Consider the following 10215-nt stretch of genomic DNA (forward strand, 5'->3'; position numbering starts at 1 on the left):
ATTCCACAATACGAGTGGATCCTTAGTAGTAAGGTATTCAATTTTCAGAATTTCGTCAAGATGATGACGTAAAAAAAATATAGCCTTAGCATGATTTTGACTAGATGCTATATTTTCTTTTTTTATGGCGTCTCCAAGACCCATAGTATCTAATTGGATTTCAGCATTCAACACCCATGAAATATAGTTCTTGCCCGAACTTAGAAGGGCAATGAACTCATACTTCATAAGATTGTTAACCATATAAAAAGGGAAGAAAAATAATATCTTAGCCTTAGCCTTCAAATTTAAGACGGTGGAGTATCATGCTGATAACATATTATGAAATATAAAGCAAAAAAGAAGAAGAATATAAAGAGAAGAGAGTAATTTTTATTTCTCTTGAGTGTCTGTTTGGATAGTGGTTTCCCATGTTATGGTATGGTATGGTATGTTTTCATTGTTTGATAAACATGAAATCCTTCAATTTTTAGAACCACCGATTTGGTTGTATCCCATGGTTTTGTTATTTTTTTTTAATTATACCCTTATTTAATATTATCTAATCCTATTTTACCCTTTATCCTATATTACTTCTGACCCTAATATATTTTTATTTTTATGTTTTTCTACTCAATCTTTCCTCTACGTTGTTCTCCTCTAGGTTCTTCGTTTTTCCGCCTTCTTCTCCTTTACTTATTGCTGGGATGCCCACGTTTACCAAAGTCAAAGCTTTTTATATGTTGAGATTCTCCCATTACATCTGTCTGTTTCCCTCTTTAAACATTGCGATTAATTCAACTATGGACAATAGGTTCTAAATACTGTGAAGTTCAATAGAAGTATTTGCATCATCTTACTCATTTTTGAATGCTTTGCATGATATAGATAGAGATGGTTTTGTTTTTAGATAGGACCTGCAATTATCAAATTGTCTTAACAACAAACTTATTTTCTGAAATTTAAAATTTATAATAACTAGGGATATTTTAATAAACTTACCCATTACGATATATTATCATACCATCAAATCAAACAAAAAAACTATTACTCCCTTCGTTTAAAAAACAATGACCTACTTTTCTTTTTAGTTCATTTAAAATAGAATGACCCAGAGATGGTTTTGTTTTTAGATAGGACATGCAATTATCAAATTGTCTTAACAACAAACTTATTTTCTGAAATTTAAAATTTATAATAACTAGGGATATTTTAATAAACTTACCCATTACGATATATTATCATACCATCAAATCAAACAAAAGAACTATTACTTCCTTCGTTTAAAAAAGAATGACCTACTTTTCTTTTTAATTCATTTAAAAGAGAATAATCCCTTTCTTTTTTTGACAATACATTAATTTCAACTTTCCACATGACACGTTTAGGATCACAAGATTAAAGGACATTTTAATATATTTGACGCAATAACTCCTAGTTTCTCACTAAATTAAATTTTAATAAATATCAACTAGATGTTAATAGATATTGATAGACATTTACTAACACCAATATACATCAATCTCATAACAATTTAGCTAATTTTTCAAATGAAGAGATAAATTTAACCCTTTTCGCTTGATTATATGAAGGGGCTGTCGGTGAGGAGGAAGGTGCATTATGTAATTAGACAGAAGCATGACGTGAATTCTTTTATATTTTAAGAGCAAATGATGGAACAGAGTACAAAATGACAAGATATATGGAAGGAAAAAGAAAGAAAAATGATGTCCACCGACAGATATTTGGATTGTCGAAGGGGAGAAACCGGGAGTAGCCGGTAAAACACAGCAAAGTACAGCCTGTTCACAACCAGCCTCTTCCACAAGTGAAAAATGTCAATAATGCCACGTCAGTAGAGTAGTTAAGTGATAGGCAAATGCAGTGTTGCTATAAACCCCTGTATTGATCTTTCTCTGATACCCAGAGAGAGAGAGAAAGAGAGAGAGAGAGGTAGTATCCCCATCTGTTTGTTGAGGAAGAGAAATGCAGAGGCTGCCATTTTGATCTTGAGAAGTGAATCAAGGTTCATCAAGCTCCTGAGTAATTTCTTGAGGAAGAGAGAGAGAGAGATGGAGGCAAGTGGGGGGATGATTGCTGGATCTCACAAGCGTAATGAGTTGGTTCGGATTCGCCACGATTCTGATTCTGGGGTATATATGCTTTTTCTATCTATAAACGTTTGGATCTCATTGCTCATACTTAGATTAAGTTTGAATCTTTTCATCAATCTGGAGCTCAATTTAGTGTTTTTTTCTCTCATTTTCTTCAAGTTTATGCTTTGCATCAGTTCTTGATTGTACCACCTTGTGTTTCACTTCTAAATTCTATGTTGGGTTTTAGATCTCACCTGATCATAGTCTGTTGTTGGGATTCCTTTTAAAGTTTTCATCTTTTCATCAATTTGGACTTGTAATTTAGTCGTTGAAGTAGAGTCAAGATTTCTTAACCTAAGATTGGATTTTGGAAGTTTGTTGATCTTGATCTTGTTTTCGATTTGATTTCTTGATATGCTGCTTTTCATTTGGGGTGTTATTTTTTTTTTTTTTTTATGTTGCATTACCAAGATTTGACTTCTTTTGAAACGGATTTGTATCTTATTTTTGGAATGGATGTATCATGATGTGAGCTGTCTATAAATATTGACGATCAAGTTGTTTTTTACCCTTTCATATATAACCTTGATGTTTATTTCACTCTTCAGAAATGTACCTTTCGGGTACATCAAATCTCAGCGGGTTTGCCTCTTGCTAATAGTAATTGATGGCTGCTTTAGGTGAAATATAGGCATGTCTAATTTCTGGACTTCTTTTTAGATCCGCATATTAATTTAAGAGTACGGATTATGAATATTTCTTTGAATTCTCCTTGTTTGTTTGGCAAGATTATCAATATATTTGGTTAAAGGCACCACATTTCACATTTCGAGCATTCACTGCCTTCTTGGATGTACCGAGATGCATTTTCTTTGGAATTACTTATATGGACAAATATAAGTTGGTGATATTTTGCAATGTAAAAAAAAAAAAGAAGATAATCACCTCTAGGTGAATCTACTAATTATTATTTTCGAGTGCTTTCCATCCAAATGAATAAATGACCTGCTCTACTTCTAACTATCATGCACTTAATTAGACTGAAGCTTGACTAGGTCTGCGTGTATCTATTGGTTAATCTGAATTTCTGTTAATTTAAGTGGACATTTTGGTGCAGCCGAAACCCCTGAAGCCACTCAATAGTCAAATATGCCAAATTTGTGGTGATACTGTTGGGTTGACTGCTAATGGTGATCTATTCATCGCTTGTAATGAATGTGCCTTTCCTGTATGTCGGGCTTGTTATGAGTATGAGCGCAAAGATGGAAATCAATCATGTCCTCAATGCAAGACCAGATACAAGAGGTACAAGGGTGAGTTCAATATCTTTCTGTTGCTTTTGTGGTTCCTTGTGTTTTCATTTTTACTTCTAAACCGAACTTTAGAAACTAAATGATTGCTTGGTCAATGTATTAGGGAGTCCAAGAGTGGATGGAGATGATGACGAGGAAGATGTTGATGACATTGACAATGAGTTCAATTATGCCCAAGGAAATAGCAAGGCCAGAAAGCAATGGCAGGGTGAAGATGCTGGTCTCTCTTCATCCTCTAGACACGAATCTCAGCAACCAATCCCTCTTCTTACAAATGGCCAGCCAGTGAGTGATAATGTGCCTATGTTGTCATTTTGTTGCTTTGGCTGTATTTTTGTTTCATTAATCTGTTGTACAGGAACCTCCTATAGGAGGTCCTCATTTGGCATCCCTTATTTGGGAGTGAAGTGTAGTTGATTGCATTTTCTGCAGAAAACTCAGATTTGAATGCCGATAACAAACTGTTGATTTAAACTGCTTTTTGTATTTTTATGGCAAGTGTATTGAACTCTTCTAAACATAGTCCCTGACACATTATTTTTTCTAAAAATTCTTTCTGCCTACCTTAGGTTTCTGGTGATTTTCCTAGTGCAACAACTGATACGCAATCTGTAAGAAGTATGTCAGGACCCTTAGGCCCTGGAGATAAGCATGCATCCCTGTCCTATGTTGATCCAAGACAGCCTGGTATAGCCTACTTGAAATTAATATTTAGTTGACTGCAGTAGTGTATGAAAATGCTATGTTAGTCCTCTAAAACTTCTGATAATTTCATACTTTTGCAGTTCCTGTACGAATTGTGGACCCGTCAAAGGACTTGAATTCGTATGGGCTTGGAAGTGTTGACTGGAAGGAGAGGGTAGAGGGTTGGAAACTGAAACAGGAGAAAAATATGGTGCATACAACAAACAGGTATGCAGAAGGGAGAGGCGGAGACATTGAAGGGACAGGATCAAATGGAGAAGAGCTACAAATGTGAGCATCTTATTTAATAATTGAGAAATATATAGGGAACTATAAACTTTCGCTCCTTTCTCTAATAACTCCAGCACTGATATCCAGCTCTCTCACTGCAAAAATCTTGTAATACTTAGTTTGTGAAGTGAAAATTTTAAAAATTTCGCTTTTATTGTACTGGAACTGTTAATCTCACCATCACTGCTAAAATTTGTTGTACTTAGTTTGGGAAATGATAAGTTAAATGAATTTCCTTTCTATTGTCCTGGAACTGTTTTTCTGTTTATTAGTCAAATCTTTCGTGGTTTTGTAATACTGTTTTTCTGCATCTCTGAATGCTGCAAGAAAATATAATTCAAAACTATTATACTTACTGGTTTTCTCTTTGACAGGGCTGATGATGCTCGCCAGCCTATGAGCCGTGTGGTGCCTATCCCTTCATCCCACCTTACCCCATATCGGGTTGTAATCATTTTGCGATTGATCATCTTGGGATTTTTCTTGCAATACCGACTAACTCATCCAGTGAATGATGCATATCCTCTGTGGCTAGTGTCAGTTATTTGTGAGGTCTGGTTTGCCTTGTCCTGGCTTCTCGATCAGTTTCCAAAATGGTCACCGATCAATCGTGAGACATATCTTGACAGGCTGGCGTTCAGGTTGGTTGCTATGATACTCTTAGAGAAATTGTTTGATTAGTGGAAGGTTACCAAAATTTCACTTCATTTTAGGATAAATACTTTGTTTCAAATCCTGTGGTCTAGTTTACAGTCTTGAAAGTCTTTTCCTCACTTTATCAGACATGATAGAGAAGGGGAGCCTTCGCAGCTTGCACCTGTTGATGTTTTTGTTAGTACAGTGGATCCTTTGAAAGAACCTCCTCTCATTACTGCAAACACAGTGTTGTCCATTCTTGCTGTTGATTATCCTGTAGACAAGGTCTCATGCTATGTCTCAGATGATGGTTCAGCAATGCTAACGTTCGAAGCCCTTTCTGAGACCGCAGAGTTTGCAAGGAAATGGGTTCCCTTCTGCAAGAAATTCAACATTGAGCCTCGAGCTCCTGAATTTTATTTTGCTCAAAAGATAGATTATTTGAAGGACAAGGTTCAGCCTTCTTTTGTGAAAGAGCGCAGGGCAATGAAGGTACAAATGAAACTTCAATGTGTTGAATTTAGCAATGAGGACTTTGTGCATCTCATTTTACTTGGTGTTATTGGCATGTAGGTAACTAGGCATCACGTCTTAGAGATAACGATTTTGATGGTAGTTGAGTTTAATTCAGCAAATGCTCCAGTAGTTCAACTCTATTATTTTTTATAGGATTGTGAAAGGCTGAAAGTCTAAGATCCCTTAATGAATTAATGTATACATGATAAGTAGGTGTGCAGATTACTTTAACCTGAATGTTTGTTGAAAGTTCTGCGAGTTGGGAAAGCTCGCCTCTCCATTGCTAAGATTTATGTCTATAATACTGCCAAAATTCCTTTTTCTCTGTAATAAACTTTTTATCACTCAAATGATTATAATAATCTGACAATTTTGACTCTGCAGAGGGAATATGAAGAATTTAAAATACGAATCAATGCTCTTGTTGCAAAAGCGCAAAAAATGCCCGAAGAGGGTTGGACAATGCAAGATGGAACACCTTGGCCTGGAAATAATCCTAGGGATCATCCAGGAATGATTCAGGTATTCTTTGTCTCTAATTACGTGAAAGTTCATGCACTGTACACCTTGTCCTGTGTTTAACTTTTTACTTCGGATTGGATGATAGGTCTTCTTGGGGCACAGCGGGGGCCTTGATACTGATGGAAATGAACTTCCTCGTCTGGTTTATGTGTCTCGTGAGAAGCGCCCAGGTTTTCAACACCACAAGAAAGCTGGTGCTATGAATGCTTTGGTACGCCGCTGACAATCACAATACGAGATATTCCATTTAAAAAAAAAAGTCCATTCTTATTGAGCATGCCATCAAATTGAATAATTCTAGTTTACGCACACCTCATTGCTGCGATGATGCAGAATGTCTCATAACATATTGATCATATTGCTCTTCTTATGCCATCTGATATTATTCTCTTGTGTGAGGTTTCTTAATTTAAGGCTATATCTTCAATTTTCCTGATAAAAAAAGCTATACCTTCAATTTTCTGCAGATTCGTGTTTCTGCAGTTCTTACTAATGGAGCATATCTTTTGAATGTTGACTGTGATCACTACTTCAACAACAGCAAAGCACTTAAAGAAGCTATGTGTTTCCTCATGGATCCTGTTCTTGGAAAGAAGACATGCTATGTTCAGTTCCCTCAACGGTTTGATGGCATTGATTTGCATGATCGATATGCTAACCGCAACATTGTGTTCTTTGATGTAAGTGTCACATACACATTCCCCAGATTGCTTATCAAGTAATATCAACTACCCATGGTATGTCAGAGTAATGTTTAAGTTGGTTGGAATGAGTACTCATTTCATTATGTTCATGTTACACAGATCAACTTGAAAGGTTTGGATGGTCTTCAGGGTCCTATGTATGTGGGAACTGGGTGTTGTTTTAACAGGCAGGCCCTATACGGGTATGATCCTGTCTTAACTGAGGCTGATTTGGAGCCAAACATCATCGTGAAGAGCTGTTGTGGTGGGTCAAGGAAGAAGGGAAGGAGTGGAAACAAGAAATACACTGATAAGAAGAGGGCTGCAAAAAGAACAGAATCCACCATCCCAATTTTTAATATGGAAGACATTGAAGATGTCGTAGAAGGTATGTCTTTAGAATTGATAACCTTAGAAAATCTTGGTCCATCCTCTGTGATAAAATTAAGTATTCTACTTAGATAAGTCAATATCGTCTTAAAGCATCTTACTTCTGAGGGATTACAGCTAAGAATACTTGGAAGTATCATAATTTTGACTTCTTTTGACCTTTTTATGATATTTCCTTGATGATCCTTCATTCAGCAGTATGACTTGAAACGTCATTTTAGCGGAATGTCATTATTGTACTCTTGCTATTCTGGGTTTGTTTGACCAACCAATTTTTTCAATCTTCCCAACTTCTCAACCTGTGTTACATGTCTCATAGCTGAGGCTGCTATATGTATGAATACCTTCATGACAATGTTGTTTGTTGACTGTTTTGTTTGAATTTACAGGATATGATGAGGAGAAGTCGCTGCTTATGTCACAGAAGAGCTTGGAGAAGCGGTTTGGTCAATCACCGGTGTTTATTGCTGCTACCTTTATGGAACAAGGAGGCATTCCTCCATCTACTAATCCTGCAACTCTTTTGAAAGAAGCAATCCATGTTATTAGCTGTGGCTACGAGGACAAGACTGAATGGGGCAAGGAGGTACAACAATATTGAGTTTCCTGTTATGACTTAGATGTGCATCTTATTGTGGCACAAAACTCCTTATTAAGCTTTTGTCGTTTCCTATCAGATTGGGTGGATCTATGGATCTGTCACTGAAGATATTTTGACTGGGTTTAAGATGCATGCACGAGGATGGTATTCCATATATTGCATGCCTCCTCGACCAGCATTTAAAGGGTCTGCTCCTATCAATCTTTCCGATCGTTTAAACCAGGTGCTCCGGTGGGCCTTGGGTTCTGTTGAAATCCTGTTGAGTAGGCATTGCCCAATATGGTATGGCTACAGTGGCAGATTGATGCTTCTGGAGAGATTAGCATATATTAACACCATTGTGTATCCTATCACATCTATACCTTTGCTAGCTTACTGTATACTTCCTGCCATCTGTCTTCTGACGGGGAAATTTATCATTCCTGAGGTAAGTTAAAAGCTCCATTCAAATTGCTTTATGTAGTTTAAATTTAACCTGTATCATAAATAGTTGATTGAAGCATTAAATACCAATAAAATGTTTTCCGCACGATACTTGTCCAATTAGAAAGGGGGTATACGAACTTCTCACACTCAAATGATCCCCTAGTGAGGTGGGAGCGAATCTGTGTAAAGAACAAAAAAAGTTGAAAATAGGAAAAGGAAAGTAAATAATACAAATTGTTCCTCTTCCTCGTATTGTCCTCTTAGCCTGTAAAATTTCTGTTCTGTGTCTTAATGCTGAGAATTATTTTGCTCTTCTGATTTTAATGTAATTGTGTCTTCACTTTGGACAGCATTGTTGGTTCCTCTAGATATATTTATTCTCTAGCTTGCCTGTAGTTATGTTATGGTCTTGATCCCCTTACCTTGTAGATACATTTCTAAGTACTTGTGAAGTGTATATTTATGAATGATTCTGAATTACGTGCAGATAAGCAACTATGCTGGCATGTGGTTCATTCTTCTCTTCCTTTCCATTTTTGCAACTGGTATATTGGAGCTTAGGTGGAGTGGTGTGAGTATTGAAGACTGGTGGAGAAATGAACAGTTCTGGGTCATTGGTGGTACATCGGCTCACTTGTTTGCAGTTTTCCAAGGTCTGCTGAAAGTGCTTGCTGGGATTGATACCAATTTTACAGTCACATCAAAGGCAAACGATGAGGATGGAGAATTTGCAGAACTTTATGTGTTCAAATGGACGTCTTTGCTTGTTCCTCCAACGACAGTTCTTATTGTGAATCTGGTAGGAATTGTGGCAGGGGTTTCATATGCCATAAACAGTGGATATCAATCATGGGGCCCTCTATTTGGGAAGTTGTTCTTTGCTATTTGGGTCATTGTCCACTTGTACCCTTTCCTCAAAGGTTTGTTGGGACGTCAGAATCGTACTCCTACCATTGTCATTGTCTGGGCTGTTCTCCTTGCGTCGATATTCTCATTGCTTTGGGTGCGCATAGATCCGTTCACATCAGACGCTACTAAGACTGCTTCTAGAGGTCAATGTGGCATCAACTGCTAGTGAGAAAGCAGTTTCCGTGGTCGTTTTGTTTAAGATAAGAAAGATGATTGCTAATGTATTCCCTTGTATATAAGAAAACTATGTAGTTCTATATATACTCATTTTGTACCACTGTTGTCAGTCGGAAAGAGTGTGATGCATGAAAGACATCCAACTCTATTGGTTTGTGCCTTTTGTTTGTATACCAGTTTCCGTAACTTATGATTTGAAGAGTTTAAATTTGATTTTTTTTTCTCGTGCAGTATTGTTCGTTCTATACTGTAGACTCACTTCCTCAAAAGAGATGATATTTTTCTGAATTGTGTTTGAAGCTGTTAAATACGTTTTCATTGACAAAACTCTCATGCAAAAGCATTCGTTCATTAAACTGCAGTCCAGGCGAACAACAGCTAGGCCTAAGGAATCAAAAGAGATGATATTTGGTCTTGCGTGTCTGCCAATTCTCCATCATTTTAAGTATGTTGGAAGTACTTCAAAGATAGTTGGTACAGAAACAGAAATAATATTGAACGGTTAAAGTAATTGAAGAAAAGTTCAGCTTGGAGTAATGCATTTATATAGCTTTTTAATGCGATGTTTTCTCTATTAATTTAGCTTTTAAAATAGGAAAAATGGTCAAAATTAACCCTCTATTTTGAAAAATTGGCTAAATATATCATTTCGCATACTTTAGAGGTTAAATTTATTCTTGCTATCATACTTTGAGGTTAAATTTATTCCTATACTTTAAAAAATTGGCTAAATATTTCATTTGTCATATTTTGGGGTTAAACCTCGATGTTTGTAATGACCTTTCATGTCATTTCCCCGATTTACGTGCATTTTGGCGCTTAGAGGCTTTCCACAACAACTATAGGTCACAATATTTGGGTTTTATGCTCATTTCCTTGTTTTGAAGCTTTTGCTATTAAAGAATTGGTCTCGGATTAGAACTCCTAGATGATCTCGGATGAAAGCTCTGACAAAGCTATCAGCTCCGGAACATTGATTTTAGTCTAGGTTA

At 36.5% G+C, this 10215-nt stretch overlaps 1 protein-coding gene across 1 annotated transcript; it reads left to right on the forward strand.

The window, feature by feature from the left end:
* The first annotated feature begins 1671 nt into the window (after nucleotides 1-1671).
* Nucleotides 1672-9453, forward strand: LOC107850357 (cellulose synthase A catalytic subunit 1 [UDP-forming]). Its single transcript, XM_047400330.1, has 14 exons — nucleotides 1672-2132; nucleotides 3193-3388; nucleotides 3492-3673; nucleotides 3958-4075; nucleotides 4174-4363; nucleotides 4738-5004; nucleotides 5146-5491; nucleotides 5900-6037; nucleotides 6123-6248; nucleotides 6505-6717; nucleotides 6841-7108; nucleotides 7500-7696; nucleotides 7788-8138; nucleotides 8625-9453. The coding sequence occupies exons 1-14, from the start codon at nucleotides 2052-2054 to the stop codon at nucleotides 9210-9212; spliced, it is 3261 nt and encodes a 1086-aa protein (XP_047256286.1). The 5' UTR covers nucleotides 1672-2051; the 3' UTR covers nucleotides 9213-9453.
* The last annotated feature ends 762 nt before the right edge of the window (nucleotides 9454-10215 follow it).

The sequence above is a fragment of the Capsicum annuum genome, chromosome 12, assembly GCF_002878395.1.
Source record: "Capsicum annuum cultivar UCD-10X-F1 chromosome 12, UCD10Xv1.1, whole genome shotgun sequence".
Lineage (NCBI taxonomy): Eukaryota > Viridiplantae > Streptophyta > Magnoliopsida > Solanales > Solanaceae > Capsicum > Capsicum annuum.

Bases quoted from the DNA above. Each gene is read 5' to 3' on its own strand.
- LOC107850357 (XM_047400330.1), top strand. From the start codon at position 2,052: ATGGAGGCAAGTGGGGGGATGATTGCTGGATCTCACAAGCGTAATGAG. The intron at 6,038-6,122 runs GTATTCTTTGTC...ATTGGATGATAG, and splicing joins ATCATCCAGGAATGATTCAG to GTCTTCTTGGGGCACAGCGG. The intron at 8,139-8,624 runs GTAAGTTAAAAG...AATTACGTGCAG, and splicing joins GGAAATTTATCATTCCTGAG to ATAAGCAACTATGCTGGCAT.